This window comes from Ammospiza caudacuta, chromosome 2 (assembly GCF_027887145.1).
Source record: "Ammospiza caudacuta isolate bAmmCau1 chromosome 2, bAmmCau1.pri, whole genome shotgun sequence".
Taxonomy (NCBI): domain Eukaryota; kingdom Metazoa; phylum Chordata; class Aves; order Passeriformes; family Passerellidae; genus Ammospiza; species Ammospiza caudacuta.
In genome coordinates, this window is record NC_080594.1 from 57,347,577 (window position 1) to 57,369,015 (window position 21,439).

Below are 21,439 nucleotides of genomic sequence, written 5' to 3' on the forward strand. Positions count from 1 at the left end.
CCCCTCCATTCAGGAAGGAGATTGAGGGGCAGGAGCACATCCAGAGAAGGGCAATGCAACTGGTGAAGGGTTTGGACCAAAAGTCTGATAAGGAACAGCTGAGAGAACTGGGATTGTTTAGTTTGGAGGATTACCTCACTGATCTTTACAACTACCAGAAAAGAGGTTGCAGTGAAGGGGGGGTTGGTCTCTTCTGCCATATCTTGAGTGCAACAATGAGAGGAAACAGCTTTAAATTGCACCAGGAGAGGGTCAGATTGAATGTTTGGAAAAAAATATTCACTGAAATAGACCTTAGAATAAATTGTCCAGGGCGTTGGTGGGGTCAGTGTCTGAAAAGTTTAAGAGGTGTCTGGATGTGGCACTTGGGGATATTGTTTAGGGGTGATTATGGTAGGGCTAGATTGTCACCTGGATTTAGATGATCTTGAAGATCTCTTCTAACCTTGATGTTTGTGTAATTCTGCCCCACCTTACCACTGCCAGCTCTCAAAGTATGGAAGGAAAGTGTTTCCTCACAAGAAACTTCTTGTCTGACCCTACTGGAGCTGTGCTGCTGGGACCTGCTGTGCTTAGAGCTGCCTTTGGAACCTGTGAACGGGAAATAAGACCCCATTTCCCCCCCACCTTTCCTGAGTTAAGGGAATTTCTCAGAAAAGTTAAAGTAGTTTGTTTTCACATATTAGTCTTCATTGTCTGCCAAATTAAAATGGAATACTGTGTGCCTCTTCTGGCATTTCCTTCACCATCAGTCCAAGGGCTGGTCAGAAACATCCACCTTGCGCCGCTGTGCAAAAGCCTCTGTGCTGATCATATCCTCCAGTACAGAGACACAGGGTGCAATCTCAGACTTCTTTACCCAGTTTGGGAATGCCAATCTCAGAGGGTTCTGAATACTTTCTTCACATATTTAACAAACTTCTGCATCACCTTCTCCTCAGCAAATAACCTGTAAGCTCAGGGTGGACCCACCGCTGTTATTCTCAAGTCATTCCCTTTTCCTCTGGAAGGTGTAAGTTTGAGAAGCCTCAGATGTAAAATTCTTCTTCATTAACTGGCGAAGCTGGGCAAACATGATCATCCAGAGAACAGGGAGCTGCTCTCAAGGGCTGTTTGTGTTGCTTGGAGAGAGATGCTGACATGAAAGAGCTGGAAGACCATTCTGAAAGAGAAGGCAGTGAACCACCAACTGAATCAAAAGTATTGCACACGGCTGATGCAGGCCTTCCCCTGGTGCCTGCCTGTTTAGCCCTACTGACACTTTGTTTCTGTGATGGAAGAGAGTCTTCCAACTCACTGCAAAACCCATTAAGGGCAGAGTATGCAGAAACCACAGACAGGTCTGAGAAGGACAGCTTCATCCCTGTGTCCACATCAGTCTCTTGGGCATGCTCTAAGTCATCAATGTTAAGCTTGGGGCTGCATTTCCACGTTTTTAACCTGGTTGCAGGTGACCCAGTGTTTAAAAATTGAAATGGTTCACTGAAATGAAATGTCTCTGATGCTGAAGAGGAGTTCACTGTGGGCAAGCAGAACAGAGACTTGCTTCGTTGAAATGACCAAGAAATGCTGGAGGCACTCCTGGGTCTGCGTGTGAAGTCTCCTAGATTGCTGTGTCTCAAGTCCTCCTGGGAGAAACCAAGATAATGACCAAGGCCATTTGTGAGATGTACCTTTTTTGGACCCATTTCTTGTGGCAGTTCAGAGACAGATCGGTGGCTCTGAGGAAGGAAGGCTGGCAGAGTGGTGAAGTGGGAATCTGTAGACACAGATGGATATAGTTGCTTGTTCTGCTTTGCAGACTTCCTACTCCAACTGTGTGCTTGCTGCAGTAGGGAGAGGGAAAGAAGACGATCACGTTAATACAGAATTGGCAATTTTACAACCCTGAGTCTCCATTGCTGAGTTGCTACTGCAAATAATTATGAAGCAGACTTCAGTCAGTGTGCTTGCAGCAAATGTTTCACTTCAATAACAAAGACAAACCACCCTGCCAAAATCCCAAATATTTACATAAGGAGCCTCAAAGACAACAAGAATAAATGGTAGAGAAGCCTTGCCTTGTGGGCTGAATTACACTAGCTTGAATTTCTCACTTCCTATTGACTTACTCAGATTCATTCATATTCTGTCTTCCAACATTACTACTTTAGTGGACAGCTTAAGAAAATAATAAATAAATGGAAGAAGTATATTATATAATTGTAATTTCTCATTTCTTCCTAACGTTTTTTTTTGTTGTTTTGTTTTGTCCTCCTTTAAAACATCAGAAAGCCTTCAGCAAATTCATTCTGTCTTCTCAATGGAAATTTACTAATTCTTTCAACTCCTTCACATTTTCTTTCTTACCTAGTCAGCTCTATCAACTAGCTCACAGTGACATTACAGACACATGTTCAGTTTGCTTGTAGACACCTAGACTGAAGACCCAAACTCATGGTTATGACCCAAATCTGGAGCTGAATCCCAGTCCCAGGGCAGGGTTCAGTTGCCTACCCATCAGATACTCAAGCATTTGAACAGGGAAAGCACCTGTGACAAATGATGAGCCAACATCCTTTTCTTATTTCAGTGAGGCTTTTAGAAATCAGCCTTTAAAAAAGTTTAAGTCTCCTTAATGGAATTTCTTGCATAATAAAAAATGCTTGATCTCTGCTCCAAAAGGGACAGGAACTAAAGGGACAAAGTGCAAGATTGTACCCTTGAGAATAAACAATAATCTCAGCTATGGGACTTGTCAGTTGGAAACAGGAGAGGAGAAAGAACTGGGCATCCTGATCCCTTTCTGCTATTAAAGCAACAAGGCTGTGACAACATGGTACTGGGCAGTCTCAAGTGAGTTGAAAAAGCACTGTGGACAACACTGTTCTGGTCTCATCTAGAATACGCCACATTATTACAATCACACCTATGTGAGAAAGAATAAATTTGAACTGAAAATGACAGAGCCACAGAAAAAAAAAAAAAAGAACTATCCATTAAAAAACCCAGAACCACAAACTAATAAAAAGTTTCTTTAACAAAGAAACAAAAATCCCTTTTTCTTTAACAAAAAAAGGTTTCTTTATTTCTATAAACAATAACAGAAAGAGAAGAGTCTTCTGGGGTGAGTAATGGATAAAGACAGAGCCTGCTCATTTTACCAAACAGATTATATGACATGACAGAAAGAGCTGAGACCTGGCAACCAAGGAGGTTCTTTGTACCCAGTCTCTAAGAGAGCTCCATACATTGCTGCTTCTAACATCTTGCTAGTGCACATCACATTGTCTTAGTGACCCAGATCTGTCATAGCCATATTCTGGTTTTTATTGAAGTGATTTTATGGGCAAAAAAAGAATTTCCACATCTGCAAAAAATGCTTGGTTCTTTCATGATTTCTTACTAGAGATTATAGGACAGCCAAACCATAGAAGTAATTTAGATACTGTAGATGAGTAAATATACATATGTATATTATATATATATGTGGATATATATATCTGTAATAAGGTGTGTTATTTCATAACCTATTTCTGTGTAATATAGTAGGCTGTTTCCCCTTAATGTCATAAAGAATTATATGAAGGAAGAAATTGAGGACAAAAGACTAACTCAAAAGACTCAAAGGACCCAACTGACTCAAATGTAATAGTCAGTTGTCAACAAAACATTTGCCAGAAATCACATTAGACCTCTACAAATAACACTATTTTATTAGTGCAATATGTGAGCCAATTTGTTTAAAAATTACTCTGTAAGACAAAAAGCTTGTCCACTAGCTGTTTCTTAACTAAATACATTTTTGGATAACGCAGAAATAAGAATCTGACATGCTGAAAGTCCTGCACTTCTTTGATGTATTTGACCAAGAAAACAGTCCTAAATTTGTTAGCATTAACAAAAGCTACCTTTTTTTTTTTTTCTGCAGTAACTCTGCTATGAGATACGCTACATGAACTCAGCCACCATGCTCAAGGAATCAATTCCCAAAATCATTTGGGGAACAGATCTATCCTTGCACTGCAGAGAATTCTGGGGCCAGTACCTTTACCTTGTGCAGGCCATGCCACCTGTCTACCACACATTTGCCAGGCAGAGTCCACAGACATCATAAATGAGATTTAGCTGTCTACTTAATACAGCCAGCGGGGTCTGGAGAGCAATTCAGCTTTCCCTGAAAAAATTCTTGTGTGGGGTTGGTTAGCTGAATTGTTTTCTATGTCCTTGGGCTGTACTACAGTGAGAACACACACTGTAGCTGGCAATCTACTTTAGGTAAGATGTTAGATTTAGGGTTTTGCTATTTTAAACCTTTTTGTCCCAGTTCTTTTTCCTAGTTCCTAGTTTCTGCAGATAGATGGAGGCACTTCATTTTATACAAAATATTTGCTGTTAATCTTGCTCCTGGGTCATAGCTCCTGGTCAAGCCCAGCTGGCCTGGCAGGAGGCAGTGGTGGGTGGTGAGGAGAAGGGAGCAAGCACATCCTGTCCCCAGAATGGTTGCCTGCAGGGCAGACTGAGCGACATCACTAACACAGCTCATTTCTGAACAGCTGTTTATAGGAGGAACTGCTCACCTCAATCATTTTTTTAGACGAGTTAAGATTTAAAAGACCTATTTTCCAACGCTGCTCTTCATTATATGGGCAGAAATGGGGAAATAATGGGGAGATATTATTTTAATACTTTAATCTTAAAAGGAATGTAACTGAAGGCTTTCCTGGCTGTGAGAACACCAGACAGGAAAAGCAGCAGTGATATGCTACAGGTAGAAGAGTGTAGACACACAGGTAGTGTGTCAGAAGCTCCATCCCATGAGATACTAGTGAACAAAGATTACAGGCTAATCCTGTATTGTAGAGAACTGGATTATGTGGACTAATAAGACTTTTCTATATCTACATTCTCTAGCTTGTCAGAGATCACAGAGGGGATTCAGTGATTTAGCCAGGATTAAAAGTCAGGTAAAACTAGCTCCTTGTCCTGTGCCAAGGCCATGACTGCGCTCCCTGTGCCACCTTGGGATGGCACACCGAGTGCTGCACACAGCCTATGAGCTCATGTGACTGCTCCTCTCTTCAGCTTCTGGAGGAGCCTTCTCTGCCCCCTTAATCCTGCCACTGCCTTTGAAAACAGCTGCATCTTTTCTGAGTTATTTTCTTTTTCAGTTCCTCATCATCAGCCTTCTCACAGCTTGCTAACACTCTCAGCATTGCCTGTTGCCTCCTTGCTGCCTGGCACAGCCATGCTGCCTGCAACAGGCACAAGCACAGGGCAAGAGGGCATCAGTCATCTGAGAGGACAAAGGCACAAGGCAAAGTGGCACATTGATTTTGACAAAAATTCCAAATGCAGGGAGGTGGATTTGTCAGACCTTGCCACAAAGATGTGCAGCAAACCCGGCCACTGACTGAACAGATTAGCTCTCTAACAGAACAGATTTTTTTCATCTGGTGCTAATCTGCTGCTCATTTATAATCTCTGCACAAATCTTTGTGAAGCCTGGAGGGATTTAGAGTCTTTGTGTTTTACAATGGGCTGCAGAAGAATTCCATGATGAATATCCGGGAATGCCATAAACAACTTGGGGTGAACCTTTCAGAAATGCACTTTCAGCTTGGGCTGCCAGGACCCAACTGAATGTCGCTGCAATCTATTTTAAGTTATCTGCTTTTTAAGAAAGCAGATAGAGATCTCCTTAAGCATTATCTGCATTAAGAGCTGCCAGCAAGGCATTGCTGAGGTCAGGACCCAGCAAGCACAGCAATGACATCACCATCTCGAGCCCTGATTTTGCCTGCCTTGCTCAACAGGAGTGTGATGGTGTTTGTTTAATTGTATTAAAACCAGTGGAACTGATCCAGGAGAAAAAAAATCAACACAAGAAAAAGTGGCAGAGATTAGTCCTCAGTATCATCATAATAAGTTTTACTTGAGAGGCAAATAGTCAGAAGCACACCATTTCAAAAAGGCAAAATGCACAAATTTGATTAAAAATTGAACCTATTTGAAAAGCGGCTTATAATGTGTTTACAGAAATAGAAAAGCTGAGTGCTTTGTAACATAAAATATATTCATTCTCAAGAATTTTTGCTGCATGTATAGATTTGTAAGAGATCCTAGTATGCCATAGAACTTAACTGGATAAAGCACCTTAGGCTGAAGAAAAACAAGTAAAAATCTCTTATAGGAGTTAAGGGACTGATTCTCCATGCTCCCCAAAAACCCAGACATTAGCATTAAGGAGAACCAAACACTTATGTCACAAAAAGGAAATGAAAAAATAGAATAAAATATTTTGTAAAACAGGAGACTAGTATTAGATTTGCAGATTAATTAAATCAGTTCGTGGCACCTCCCTAAACCGAGTAAATTTTTGCTCTAAAAGTGTGTCTTTTTCATCATCTTCAGAAGAAGATAAATATAATTTTTGTAAAGGTGCCCTGTACACATTCTTGCCTATCATAAGACATAGAACAGTTTGGTTAGAAGAAACTTGAAAGATTGTATAGCTACAACCCCCCCTGCCATGGGCTGGGACACCTTCCACTAGACCAGGCTGCTCAAAGCCCCATCCAACCTGGCCTTGAACACTGCCAGGGATGGGGCATTCACAACTTCTCTGGGCAGCCTGTGCCAGTGGATGCTTTTCTTGCCTTTCTTCCTCTTTATGCTCAATTCTGCTCTTTCTGAACTATTATGTATAATAATTCAACAAGCTTGAGATCTTTTCTGACCTCCATTTTCCTTCCTGCAGACTGAACTGTTCTCTGCAAAAGTGCCCTTTCTTTGCCTGTTTTTGTCTTTTTGCCTTCTCTGACCTTGCTTTAGCTGCCTTTATTTCTCTTCTCCACTTGTACATAACTGAGTCCTCTTGTCCCAGCTCCTTGTGCCAGTTATGGCTGCTACCTCTGCTCCTGAAGCACTTGACACCAATTCTCAACTCAAGATTACAGTTGCCCATACAGATAAGAACATTGGCCGATTAATTCAGCAAATCAGCTAAAAATAGAATCCCTCTACCTCCTCATAAGCTGTGATCTGTTTACATTTGCAGTGTTATTTCAAGGATGCCTTAAAAAGCAGCAGTAGGCAGAAAATAGCATTCTCATAAACTGCACAGGGACTCTCTGGCATGTAAAACAGCAGCAGGTCCTATGCTCAAGTGCTAAGTCTCTGCCTAGGTAAGATATTAATTTTTCTGGTGTCCACCTTCCTTCTGGGTCTGCATGTTCCATCTCATGCAGAGTGGCTAGGAAATCCTGCCAAAATATTATTTTACTTTCCCTACTCTATCCAGAGATGCTATCATAATTTAAAGAAGCCATCTGTGCACTTTCTCCTCTCTGCTCACTATCCTTGCTTCCCAAACATGCATGGCCAAGCCAGTCCAATCAGTTACCAACCTTTCCTGCTTCCCACACTGCATTGCCAGGACTGCAAGTTGATTAGCACTTCATCTGTCTCTGTGTGGATTATGCCCAGAGGCAGCCAAGAATCTGGACAAGACCTATAAACCCAGCAGTGCACTCAGCATACTATTACATGGCATATTCTTAGCTCCATTATTTACATGTTCTTCCCACTGCTCTGCCAAAAGCTCCCCAGAGCTCCTGCTTCTGGGCTGAGCTCTGGTGAAGCACAGTGGGTGTCATCCCACAGGATGCAATCGTGTTCCTAAGCCTTGCTCCTGCTCCAGCCAGCTGAACCCTGTACCTCAGCTGTCATATGGCTGCACCCTTGGAGCAACTTGCCAATGTGTAAAAGCTACTGTGACAAAATAATTCTCAAGGGCTTCCCTGCAAATGAGGGAATAGTTTCTTGGCATTAAACAGATTTATCTTACCCATGAATAACTTTGTTGTCTCTTGAACTGACTTTATCTAAGCCCCCTGATAATTGCATTTGCAAAATGGATTAAGAACATGGATCAATCTGGCTGGCAAGTATCCAAGTCCCTGTCAGGACAAGCAAGAGGTCACATTTCATTAGCTTAAACATGGAGGTATACTCAGACTTCAAACTTTAAACACTGCCTGCAATTTAACAGGGATGTTAACCTATAATTTTTGGTACAATTATAATTTTAAAAAGGTGCAGTATCTGTATAAAGTAAACAAAACCATTCTGATGATTACTAATTATCAACTGATATGGAGACTGAAAAGTACTGAGAGGTCATTGTTTAAGTTTATATAACTGGGAGGAAGTCAAAGTTATCATCAATGCTGTGGCATGGAAAATATTGCTAATAGCAACTCTGTGAGAAGTCAAAATGTAATCTTGTTACTTTCAAAGGCAGATATTATAATTGCTTTAAATTAGAATGAATTAAATTAGTATAAGGAGTTCATGGATCACCAAATCCAGTGTTTCCTATAACCCATGCTCCATCATTTCCTCTCCCTAACTGACCATCCTGCCTTAAAGTCAGGTATTAACCTGCTTGCACCTGCTGGCTGTTATGCAGTTAACTATGAATGTGTACTAAAATCTATTTATTGGTAGATTCTTGTTCCTGTATCAAAACAATAATTGAGTAAACCAGCCTTTTCCTGCTCCTGCTGTTTATCATGTGCTCTGTCTTCAAGCCAGAGCTCCCTTCAGACTTACTTTGATTGGGCTTAGGTGACCCTACTCTTCCAGTTTCCCATTGCAGGGCTGTTTCTCCATTCCTCTGCATGTGAGGAGAGCCCTTCCCTGTTCCTGCACTTTCTGAGGTCACCTTTCCGGAGTCCAGAGCTGAAGACAGGTGTGGCTCTTGGGATCCTGTGCAACCTCCCATGCTTCCTATGGCACAGTCACTCTGGTACACACCAGGGACTGCGATTTTCTTTTCATGGTCATGTTGCACTGGTGGCTGTAGGGATCTGAGTAACAGGAAATTTTCCCTTTGACTTAGCCTTAGAGCTCCACTTCTTATTGTACAGACTTGCTTAAAACCCATACACCAGGACCTAGTTTTCATGATTTTAAAATGGTATAAATTAGATCCAAAGTCTCTGTTTTCCTTCCACTTTGCATATACTAAACTTCTTTTGCTTCACCAAACTTCCAGAGTGATAAATTCCATTTATGTAACTTCATTCTCATTTGCCATTTTGTCCTCCTGTTCAGAGTGATCATCCTCACCAAAAAGAGAAATGAAAATCAATTGTATTTGCAGGCCATACTTAGGCAGGTGTCTACTCCTCTCTTTTGGTTCATATGGCTAAAATCTTATTCTGATTTTCTTTGCTCAGCAAGTCTCACTTTACCTCTGTACTGCCTGACAGTTGTTACTTCTGAAAATTTGCTGGCTTTAAACCAAAAGCCCTATTAAGAAACCCTATTTTTTTGTTTGTTTTTACCCTTCCCTTCAATTTGCTTGAAACCAGTGTAAGGTCCCATAAACCAAAGTTGTACCACACAGCAGAAACCTCCTGAGAAAGAGCAGGGAAAAGAGAATATAGATGAGTGTGGTTACTGTGTATAAGTTTGGTGATGACATGTCAGATTCAGTTTGCAGCTTATCTCAGGCTAACACAGATATGCCTGAAGTGCAATCAGCAACCCTGACAAATTGGTGACTGGCTTGCCATATGGGGAAGGAAGCTGGCCTCCTCAGCCCTTTAGAAATGTTATTCAGCTCTGGCACGGGATTTCTGATGGTGGCAACTGCAAAACAGCATTGAAAGGTTCCACTACCACCTGGATGTGACTCAGTGGAACAGAGATGCCCTGTGTACCTGGAATTTCAGTCCCAGGAACTACAAACCCAGAGGCACTGTGCTACAGAGGGTTGCACACACCTCTCTGCAAGCCGAGAGGTCTGTATGGGGCAAGGATGGCACCCACAATGTGTCCTCCACAGAAACGAGGTCAGGCAACTGGACAAGCCACGGAAATGGAATTCACTCCAAAAGAATACCCTTTGAAATCTGAACAACAGCCTTATAAAGGTGAAGGACTGTGCTCCTTGACTTGAATGTAAGCAGCAATAAAAACCTCTGCAGTGCAAGAATGCCCATTAACCTGGCTCTGGATTGCCACAGTTACCCCTCTGCAGGGTAGGCAGCTGTTAAGAGTTTGCTGCTTATCTTTTATCTCCCTTGGATGTGGTGGGGTGAAGCAGAGCATGCTGACATATTGCCCAGATATGGTGCCTACAGATGTCCTGACAAAAAAACTCCCAGGATTTGGTTATGAGCACTTGAGGTTAGTTCAAAAAGAGAGTCAGTGGGAATGTCTCTCTTAGGTTGCTCTTCAGAATGCATTTCTTTTCCTTCATCACCTCTCTCTTCATCCTGATAATCACTGTGCAAAAGAGAGATGCAGTTTGTCTCTCAATGATGCCAGAAAATAATGAGTACCATTAGGACTTCTGCTTGTCTCCCATAAAAATCTCATAACTGAGGGCTATTTTAAAACTCCCTGTCAGTTCTGTGCCCATACCGCTTATAAAACTACACTCACCAGCTATGATTTCTCCACTTGGGCTCATAATTCCTTCTCTCTCATTTTTTAAAACTGCTATCTCATCTCACATCACTCTTAGCATAAACTGAGGTTGACTGATATCTGGCTAACATCATTCACTGCTTTTGTGATCAGTTACACAACACAGCAAGGGGTTTCAAATTCTTTTTTCAGCAGTACTGTCCTGGCTCTTGCTCCAAGGATAAAGCAAAAAAACCAACCAGCCAACCAACAAAAGGGCAACTGTCAGTGCAGGATAAGCTTTCCTGCACAAAACCAAGAAATATGCTTCTATTTCCCTGTATACTGAGTTTACCTGCAAAAGGATCCTATTTCCATCGTGGTCTTCTGTCTGCCACCTGCCTTCACTGATGGGGCTGCAAGGGTTGGGCAAGAGAGGCACGAGCTGCCCCACATCTCTCACTCTGAACTCCAGCACGGCTGACTCTGTCCTCACTGGAACTTGTCCCTTTGGGAGTTTTTTTAAAGAAAACTGAATGTCTATTTCCAAGTTAGAATAGACAGGAAAAACACAGAAGTCTGCTTTTTTCTGACACATTGGTCTTTTCAGTATTAACTCATACAATTTCAAAATGTCCACAAAGTTCTCATTCCTGCAGTATATGGTGAAGCGGATCATTTCCTTCCCGTAGTGCACTGGGCGGATGGCCCACAGAGGAGTCTCTGGAGCCAGAGTGTAAAAGTCTTGGCTGCAAGGCATGTAAGGGAGGAACTTCCCATGCATTAGCTCTGTGTGGTGGTAATGCCAAGGTGGCCGCTGAAAAGTCTCATGGAGCTGCAAGATGGGCTCTTCCCCGTACTCCTCCTGCAGGAACAGGATGACAGCGAGGGCTGGCTGAGAAACGCCGGCCTTGAGTGGCTTCCTGCGCTTCCTGGGCACCCGCCTTTCTGAGACCCGAAACAGCTGCAGGTCTGGGTGGATCCAGGCTAGAAGCTTATCAATGGCCTGCTGAAGAGTCCTGGATTCACCTGGGTCTGTGATAATATGGACACTAACAAGGAATGGGTCTTGTATGCCTTCCACAGAAAGTTCACCTGAAATGTTAAAAAACAGAAAAAGTCCTTTAAGATTTGCAACCAAGTTACAACACTTAGGTGACCCTTAAAGGAAAAACAGTCTACTCAGCCACAGTGGGCTTTTCTTTTTCTCCCGCTCTCTGAATCTCACTTGTAGCAAACAACAACAAAAAATGTACAGTGATATAGCAACCAAGAAAATAATCAGAAAAGTTTCACTAAGCACACTGTAAGACATGCTGTTTCTCCAAGACAGCATCCAAAAGACGCTAGTCAACATGCATTTATTTGTTGGAAAAGACCTGTTCCATACAGGAACAGGTAGGAAGAGGTAAGAAAGACAAAAATACTGGTGTAGAGTGGGGGTGTAAGGGACATTAATGATGTGCAGAATGATAAGGGTGGAAAGTGTTCATCCCACCTTACTTTCATTTTTGCCAGCTGGCTCAGGACATGGAAATCACACCATTGAGCTCTATCACCCTGACACTGGAGTTTTACACACAGTTAAATGTTTCATGTCCTGGAGGCAACTATTCTACTAAGTAAGGCAATGATTGTTGGGAAAGGTAGTATCTTTTATTAGACCCACTGATACAGCTGGTAAAAAAAAAAAAAAAAAAAGCAGACAAGCCTTCAGGCATATAGGTCCTTCTTTAGGATAATATAGTACTTGTCCCTATAAATCCTGCACTGTTTATATCTTCAGACTGTAATACTACTGCTTCAAGGTTTTCTTAAGATTAGGGAAGACTTGTGAAGGGAGGAGGAACAAAAAGTTACACTTACTCAGGGGGAAAAAAAGACTTCTAGTTAACCTTGGCAATGTTCAGAGGGGCTCTATCTCTTGTTTGTGCCTGGAACTTTGAGAGCCCAGCAGAGCAATGGCTGGTTTGAGGGCTAGGGAGAAATTGTTGCTTTTTCTGCTGGAGTTACATGCCAATAAAGAGGCATGGTGATCCAAGGCACTTTAATAAATTACTCAAGTAACCTTGATATTTTTGCTGAAACGGTTCCCCTTGTGTGGTATTCTGAAACCACCTCCATGTCTGAGACCCTGAGCTTGGGCACAAAGCCTAAATGTGAGAAGCCTTGGAAAGGCTTCCCAAGCTTTTCATTGTGCAGACCACATTTAATAAGGGGATTGTCTCAAAGGCTATTCCCCCTCCTATTAGCAATCAGTACAAACCTCTCCCTCCTCCCTCCTGGCATCAGAACAACATTCTTGTGATACTTCACCAATTGCTTTAATGGAAAAGCAGCTTTGTGCGAGTAGTGTATTTTAGTTGTCTTTCAATATAGAATAGCTGCAAGACCCAGAGAAAATTTAGATGCAACTGCACAGCTTTGCAGAGAGGGATGACTGGTAAATACAATGTCGGCCTCAATTTAGAACTGCAGAAAGATATGGCATGCAGAGCAAATAGCAAGTGTGCATCTTGCCTAGGGGAGATAAAGAAAAACCAAGTAAGTAATCAAAAATACAATTACAGCAGAGTTCTGGTATCCCTGCATGAAATGGGTGATGTGGAGTGACTTTGTCAGATGGCTAATGGAAGAAAAAAAAATGGAAGCAAAAAGAAAAACGGGGTCAGTATGTGGCAAGAGGCTTTGCTGTGGCAATCATTACTGGTAGGTAATTCTTAGAGATACCCCCTGTGGGGAGTCACAGCATGGGAGAAAGACAAAAGGGCATTGGCGGGAGGTCCTCTCGTGGTCCTCTACATTGGACAGCAGAACAGGAAGGAAAACAAATTGCAGAGGACAGCGATCTAATAAAACCTGAAACCTGATAACGACACAGCCATTCATTTTCTAAGGCTGGAATAGAAGATGTTCAGCTTTTTTCTCTCTCTGATTCCTTTGTTACACAAATGCTATCAAAGCCTGCAACAAGTGACAGGCTTGATATTTATGCATATAAATGACTGCAGCTCTGAAAGAAGCCTGGGCACAACAATGTGAAGCACAGAGCCATCATTTCTGTCAGCTTCTTGCTCTGCATTAAAAAAAAAAATAAAAATCCCTGAGCACGGCTTTTCTAGCCTCCTGTTGCTCAGCATGTTGCATGGACACTGAATGGCTGAAGCATTTTTCAGAAGTGGAGCCTGGTGGGAGCCAGTGGCAGCATTAGTATTCTGCAGCCATCGCTGCCTGTGCCCATCAGCACCAGATGCTCGCAGGAGCAGCCTCAGAGGCACAGCACAAAGCCATCCTTAGGAGCCAGAGATACACAGAGCAGAGCAAATCATCTCTTCTTTTTGAGCTATCAGCAACTATGTGAGTGCAGCCGATCAGTACAGAAGGAGCTTTAGTCCTATTTTATGTTAGCACAGATGCTTTAACATGTTTCATTATGTGGCTTCTGTGCCTCTAAAATGGCAGCCCTTTCTGTTTGGGTGAGAAAAAGAGAAACTTAAGCAGAAATATGAGGCAAGGACAAACCTTCCCTGAAATGACAACAAGTTGCAAATTGTTTCTATGTTGCTAACAAGTCTTTTTCCTTCATCTGACAAAGAAGGAGGGGAAACAACACCATTTCTCATGACACAGTTCAATTTGCCCCGGGGCAAATTGTTACAGAAGCTAATGAAAGCTCTGCATATGTATTAGCCTTCCTGTGTTACCAGTTAATCCCACAGAAAATATCAAAATGCTGAGGCATCTATTTGAAAATAAGCTTCACAGTTCTCACAGCTATTACATTTTTTCTCTTCCTATGACAGAAGGGGATTAGGTCTCTTTGAGTTGGCAAAGCACTAACTTCGCTAAGAGGTAATTACTAACAGGATTCAAAAAGTACTTTACAATTCTAAACTTTCTACTCCTCTGCTAGGTACTGTTAACCACCCATGAGAGGCTAAAGCAGCCAGTCAGCCCAAATGCTGTGGAGCTGTTACACTTGACCTCTTAAGGCTGGGAGTGGAAGGTGGCCCTGATATTTTATGATGGTATGTGTCCTTCTGTACATGTTATTTTTATTTTGTTGCTGATGCAATATTGCTGAGCTGAGATAAAAGAAAGTCCTGCAAAGCAGAATGGTTGTCCAGCCCTGTGGCTCTTCCTGCCCAGAAACCAAGACATTTTCGTCAGTAAGACAATCTGAAAGAAAGCAGTGGGTCCTGTCAAGTCTGCCTGTGCCAACTACCTCCTTTTGGTGACTTCTCTGAAACTGCAGCTGCCTGGGCTTGGGGACAAATAGGACAGGTGGATTTGACAGTGCTGGGTTAATGGCTGGACTCGATGATCTCAGAGGTCTTTTCCAACTTCAATAACTATGATTCTATGATGTAGTGACACAAATACCCATGGGTGAAGTGGGAAACAATGGGTTCAGTGGCTGCGGAGGCAGCCACCACCCCTGAGAGGTGCCATAAGGACTCAGGTATCACTCTTGCTGGCTGGGAAGGCAGGGCTCCTGACCTAAGGCAGGCACATGTGGGTGTAAGGTCAGGAGAGCAACCCCAGCAGCTGGGAAGCAGCCACTTTCATCAGCAGATATGGAGAACTGGATCTAAAACTCCTCCCTACAGCATGTATGCATTGAACTTTAACCCACACAAAAGGCAAAATGTGCCATGAGTTTTCTTCCACACCACCTGCATAATCCTAGGTTAGAGAAGTCCCCCTTTTTCATTTCCTTTTTGGCCCTAGGTCTCTTGCACACCTTGCTCAAGCAAAACTCTGACCATGACCTGGGAGTCTGGTCCCTCTTTTACACTGTGACATACCCAGGTTGCTTTCCCTCTGGAGAAGGTGCCCTGAGCAAAGACCCATTCCTTCTCATGGCAGTGTTCCAACTACTGTTTTATTTCAGGAGAAGTCACCATCACCAGCAGTCTTGATGAGATCTGATTTTCCAGGCTTCTCCAGTGAACTAAACTCATCCCATAGCAGAACTTAGGAAGGATATAATACCTGGCTCCCTGAAATGTCTCTCCTCACCCTGTCCTGGTGAAACAAAGGGTGAATCTAAAAACCTCTCAGAATTACCAGGAATTATTTAATGAAGAGTTACCTACAGGGCCAAGGAAACCTGGTAAGTTTCATAGGATAAGATTGAATTTACAATGAAGTGAGATTTTAGGCAGACTGGTTCCTGGTCCTAGTTTGTGCATGTGAAAGAGCATTTCCAAACTGTGGCAGATAAATTCAATTTTCTAGCTATGTATATTTTCAATCTTCTATCCAGGAAACACAGAGGAAATATCCAACCTAAAAATACTTGACAAATTTTTTTTTCTTTTTTCTTTTTTTTTTCCCTGACCAGCAATATTGCATTGAGAATCAGAACACTGGAACACAAACTTCCATTTTTTCCTCTGCAGCACACTGCTTCATGAGAATCAACACCTGAACCTGCCTTATGCCATACAGAGCAGATTCCTCCATTGCTACATCAGGCAGTAAGACTTCAAATTCCATTTGACCAAACTGCATGATGCAGTACCAGAGATGTAAATCAGGCAACGGGAGCTGTTCAGGGTGAATTTGCCAAGCTTCTGAACTGCAACTCCCATCAAGCAGTACTTCATTATCAAGAAATTACTGCTATTAGGAAGTAATGAAATAATTCAAAACCAAACATTACAAAACAGCATATTTTTTCACTGTTAATCAATCAAAATATTTCAACTGTGGGAATGTAAAATAATCCCAAACACTATATAAATAATGTCAGAATAAAAAGGCACTATAATGTTTCCAATTAAAATTTCCCAGGATTACTGTTGCACAGAAAATATCAGTACCTCCACATTGCAAAACATAAGGAAATGTCAAACTGCAGCATTTCTCAGTGAAGAGGACCTTCACATTTTATCTGAGTCCAAGGCAAGAGTGATCCTTTTAGGTGTACTAATTGAAAGGCTCATGGTCAGGCACAAAGTCAGAGGCTGCTTTCACAAACAAGGATCACTGCTTCATGGGCAGCTGCAACAGAAGCAGTAACAGGACACCTCTGGCAGCAGAACCCACCCCTAAGTCGGTCATGCTTTGATGATTTATGCACCATCAATAATCTTTAGAACAAGCAGGATGTGGCAGATTCACCAGCTCCTCCATTCCCTTTCCCTGCTGTTTAATAGCATCTGACAAATGCAGGGCTGCTGGATGATGTGCTTCTCAGCATGCCCTGCTTTGCACACCACCTCAAACCCAGGAAGGCTGTTCAGAAGCAAGAAGAAGTGGGATATTCTGCCCAGCACCGTGCCAAGAAGAGAAGCCTCTTTCACACTCCCCTCAGAGCATCATTTTCCTGAGGAACTGCAGTTGGATGTTCTACAATGAATGTTCTACTCCTCCATCATGCTAAGGAAGCACAGACAATGAACAGAAGACCAGCACATAGACAAGCACAGCAAAATGGTCAATCTGCTCCTCCAGTAGCTGAAAAACAATTACAAAAAAACCCTGAGTAAAAAAAAAAGTTCAAAATTAGGCTCATTATTTCTCTGATGAAGATAAAAAGCCTTCTCTGGTACATTAATATGAACATCCTTACAAGGAGTCATTATTACCCTTAGAGTACAGCACTGCAGCCAGTCCTGAGGGAATGAATCTTGTCAACAGCCAACACGAAATGCCCACAGAGCCCCTGCATGACCAAGCAAAGGCAATGGCAGATCTAAACAAGTGGTACCTTTGCTGTTAGATGGTAAAATGTCTTCTAAAACTACCCACTGTGCTCCAGCTCCAGTGAATTTTCATCCCTCCCTCACCAGATATCTTCTCCTGACCTGCCTCGGGGTAACTTTTCATGATCAATTTAAGCTGCTGTTGAAAGGGCCCATCTAACACCCTTCACCTTACTTGCATAGCTACATTTCTTAATCTGATAATGCAACAATACCTGGCACTCCCTCTTCCATTTGCAGTCAGATGGCCTCTGGTGCCATCTAAGCCCTCTTCAGAGCCATGTGACCCTCATCTCCTTCACGGGAATCACAACTTTTGTGGCACAGAGTCCTCCCATGGAAGGTTATGGGCCTGATGGATGTCCCTCCAGCACATGGCTGGCTGTCCTGGGCTGCTTTTGTAGCCCAAGGTAAGAAGCAGAGTCAAACCTCAGATAAGGCCCATCACTCTCTACTCCCATCGTGGATGCCTCATCTGTGTGGGCCGCATTACCTTTTTCTAGCACATTATCTTGCTGTACTTCTTGTCCACAAATGAGAAGTGGTTTTGTGGTGTTATGGAAGAAAAGCCCTTGAGCTACATGATTATGATGTCTTCCATGACATCCTCCAGAACTTCTTCGACTCCTTTGGTATGGCTGCTGACTGTCCATACAAGGCAAAGAGTCAGAGTCACTCCATAGGTCACAGATATTTTCTCAGCCCCCATTTCCCTCATCTCTTCATTCACAGTGCTGCAGATTCCTCACCTATCCCCTCACTAGCTGGCAGCTAAGGAACAGCTCATGCTTGGTATAGAAGGATGTGTGGGTTTCCTGTGGGCTGACTGTCCAGCTGCAGGTTAGGAAAAGGGGAAACCTGAACTCCTATTAGTACTTTTTCTCCCTCTTGTCCCAGTGCATTTCATTCAGTTCCAATGAAACCTGTGGGAAGTTAGTGTCTCTGTTAAGAAAGATGGCACCAGTTCACATTATGCTTCCCTTCAGAAACAGGCTAAAAGAAAGGATGAGAATGCCATATTGTGTTTCTGGATGTGTAATCCTGTGTCCCTGACACTTTTTGCTGTGTGTGTGTATTCCACCCAGGCTTTATGGAGCCTGGAGGCATGTCAAAGCAGAGGCTGTGCTCATTGTATATTGAGCACCCAATGAAAAAAAGGACTCCCAGCTCTGAGAAGACAGTGTATGGGTTCTTCATGCAAACAAACTTAGGAGTTTGTTTGCATGAAGAACCTAAAGTGAATGCTTTCACACCATGGTTACAAGCAAGCAAACTGCTTGGCAATTCCTTACAAACACCATGTAAGACAATGATTTTTCTGCCAATGCTCTAGGCTTCTCCATAAGCTGTTTATTTTGGCTGCCTGGTGTTCTCCCTCAAAATGTGCTGCTTGAACATTATGTTATATTGTTAGAAATAATCAGAATTTCAATTAAAAAACCCAACAGCCTTATCATCTACTTATCCTCTGGAGAGCACTGAAGTCTTCAATACTCTTCTCAACCACAGATAAGGATCATAGTTCTTGGCAAGAACCGAGACACTGGTATTTGGTATAAATACCAGATTCTGTAGAGAGCTGCAATGTGTAATTCAATTACAAGTTGTGTGTGTAATTAAATTACTATGTAAATAAATGTAAATAAACTACATAATAAAACTCCCATCAGCAACCACTAGTAAATCAAAAGCTGTAAAAAACTGCATCCAACACCATAATTTCCAAAGTCCTCTGATTATAGGCATTGTGTTTTCTTAAAATTCCACTCCTGTGAAAAGCTGAGATTGTCAAAAATGTGTTTTTTATAATAGGGCAGAAAGAACACTGCCTTCAAAAAAAACCCAAGAAACACTGCACACTTGAGTAGCTAACAAATTCAGTCCAACAATGAGGTCCATACCACACACAATGTACTTTAGTTAACTGAAAGTGTGATTTTATGATGGGCTTAAGACAATTTAAGACTTTACTCTTGGCACTCTTCCCCCTACTATTCTCAGCTAAGTGTTTCCAGTGCTTCCCATGTGTCAGATCTAGATGCAAGTTGAAAGAGCTTGCTGAACTTACTGAAAAGAAACTCTCAAACTTCAGGAATAATAAGGATTGTGTCTTCTGGTGGCAGTCAGAAAACTAGCTTGGCTAAAAACGTTACATTTCAGACTGTGCTTTTGCACATATCTTCCTGGTATCACAAAGATGTGGCAGGGAAAGCCAGCCAGAGAGGAGGCAGAAGTCACACCAAAACATCTGCACTGAAGACACAACCAAAGACAATGTGGGATCAAACCCTGGGGCATGGCTGAGCATTGCCACGTTTGTGTCTCTGTAGACAATGAACAATATCAGCATTACAGCAAAGGACCCATTTGGACTTGGCAGGTGTGGAAAACTAGTTTGAATCTCATAATCCTTTCAGCTGACAGCAGCGTGTGGCTGAAAATATCTACCCCCTACCAGCTGATGGAAAAGGGAAGCAGGAATGGAAAGCATGCTTCGCTGTCCGTGCTCCATCCTGGTCCCCTGTGATGGCAGCCAGGAGTCACCTGGTAAACATTTCATGAACATTTTACAAACTAAAGGTACAATTATTTTTTTCCCCCAAACTACAAATCAACAAATTTTGTACCAACTAAAACAAGGCAGACAGAGGATATCTACTGCTCTAGAATGTGGCATGCACTATTACCAAATGCCCCAATTTCCACTGAGTGCTCATAAACAAATGGTATTTATTTATTTTTAAAAGTTCAGATGAAAGAAAGTACCCCACGACAATGTGCTGTGGCCATGAGGAAACTGATTGTTGGCATTGGCAACATTCAGTAGAAACTACCTTAATAGCTCCAGCCTCCACAAGTGTTTTGTTATTTGACTCTGTGACTCAGATGGCTTTTCCTGTTCTCCCCCAACTAGTGCCTCTGAGTCAGGAGTTGCCATGGGACAGATTTATTTTTTTAGCTTCCCTCTTTGGGCTTTAACAATTCAGACAGACATAGCAACAATTTCCAGATCATTCTCATCACTGTACCAGCTGAACTTAGGAGTGCCAAGATCTTTCCTGCAACCCATTTCTCAGGGTTAAAACACCCACTAAATGGCTGCCTAGCTCCTTGTGGTTTTCTGGGACAGCAGCAGTAACACTTCCACAGGGGGAAATTTAACCCACAGCACCAAATAATCCAATTTAACTTTCTCTGACATATTTCCTGTAAGATTTTACTACAACTGTACGGCACTCGATAGCTCGGTGTCTACCAAAGATTTCCTACGCTTCTGAAATATGCTTGGATTATTATAAATGAGGATGTATTTGGTTATGTGGTTTTGATTATGACTATGTGGCCTTAAAAAAAGGAGGTGGAAAAAATTTACATTGTCATCCATACACATTATTCTAGTCCACTAAACTAGTCCAGTTTTCATCTGCTGTATCTGTATGACAAGGAAAAAAAAACCCAACCTGACTGGATGTGGTCAGAAAAGAGTGCAAAAACAACTGCAAACAATGTTTTGATAATTCTGGTGCAGTAATTGTTTAGGATAACGTGCGCATCCTTGATACAGAAATCCCAATCTAGCACCAAGCCAGTAGAAAGTAATTAAGCCATGGAACACACATCTTGGTGCATGCTAAATGATCCCAAAGAGTGAAACTGAATTTTACAAAAACCAGAGATACACAGGTTACTCCAAGACAGACAAACCTGAACAGGAACCTCAGTCTTAACAAGGGCAATGCTATGTTTGTGGTCAATGCCACTTGGAATGCAAAAATCAAATCTAGGTTTGATTTCAAGTTGCGCATTCTTCTGTGCATGTCCTTCCACATGGCTCTGCCTCATCTCTAGAGGTGCCTTCCAAGCTGAACTCTCTGTGAATCAGCACTGCACTCTCCTATCCTGGATGCAAGCATTTGGTCCTTCAGCACAGTGGAATCTGATGACAAGCAGTTACACAAATGGTTTGCACAGCCAAAGACTGCTAAGTTGCACGTACCAGTGATATTTTCCCTCTTCCCCCTGCCAGAGTGGGAATCAGCATTGCATTTTACCCCTGGCATCATAACATGAGCCAGGCAAGATATGCAGATGTATCATATTTTACATAGCTTTATTTTCCACAGGAGCTGACACTTCAGATTTCATTACTACATAAAACACCTGAATTTGCAACACTGACAGATGCTGCAGCCTAAGGCTTTACATCATTTGGGTCCAATTTCCTCTTGCATTTCTCCTCATACTTTAATTAGTCTTTGTTTTATAATAACACCTTCTGGAAATGCAGTATGATGCTGGCAAGCCTGTTGTAAATTGTTTTTATA

The 21,439-nt window shown here is 42.3% G+C and overlaps 1 protein-coding gene across 1 annotated transcript in view; it reads right to left on the reverse strand.

Moving 5' to 3' along the window:
- Positions 1 to 1,028: 1,028 nt before the first annotated feature.
- The window catches only part of FAM124A (family with sequence similarity 124 member A), a 37,262-nt gene continuing 16,851 nt past the window's right edge, over positions 1,029 to 21,439 (reverse strand). Inside the window, exons 3-4 of the mRNA XM_058800409.1 lie at positions 10,757 to 11,496; positions 1,029 to 1,826 (exon numbers count right to left, since the gene is read on the reverse strand). Of these exons, the coding sequence (XP_058656392.1) occupies positions 1,029 to 1,826; positions 10,757 to 11,496 (1,538 nt within the window). The remainder of the gene's footprint in view (positions 1,827 to 10,756; positions 11,497 to 21,439) is intronic.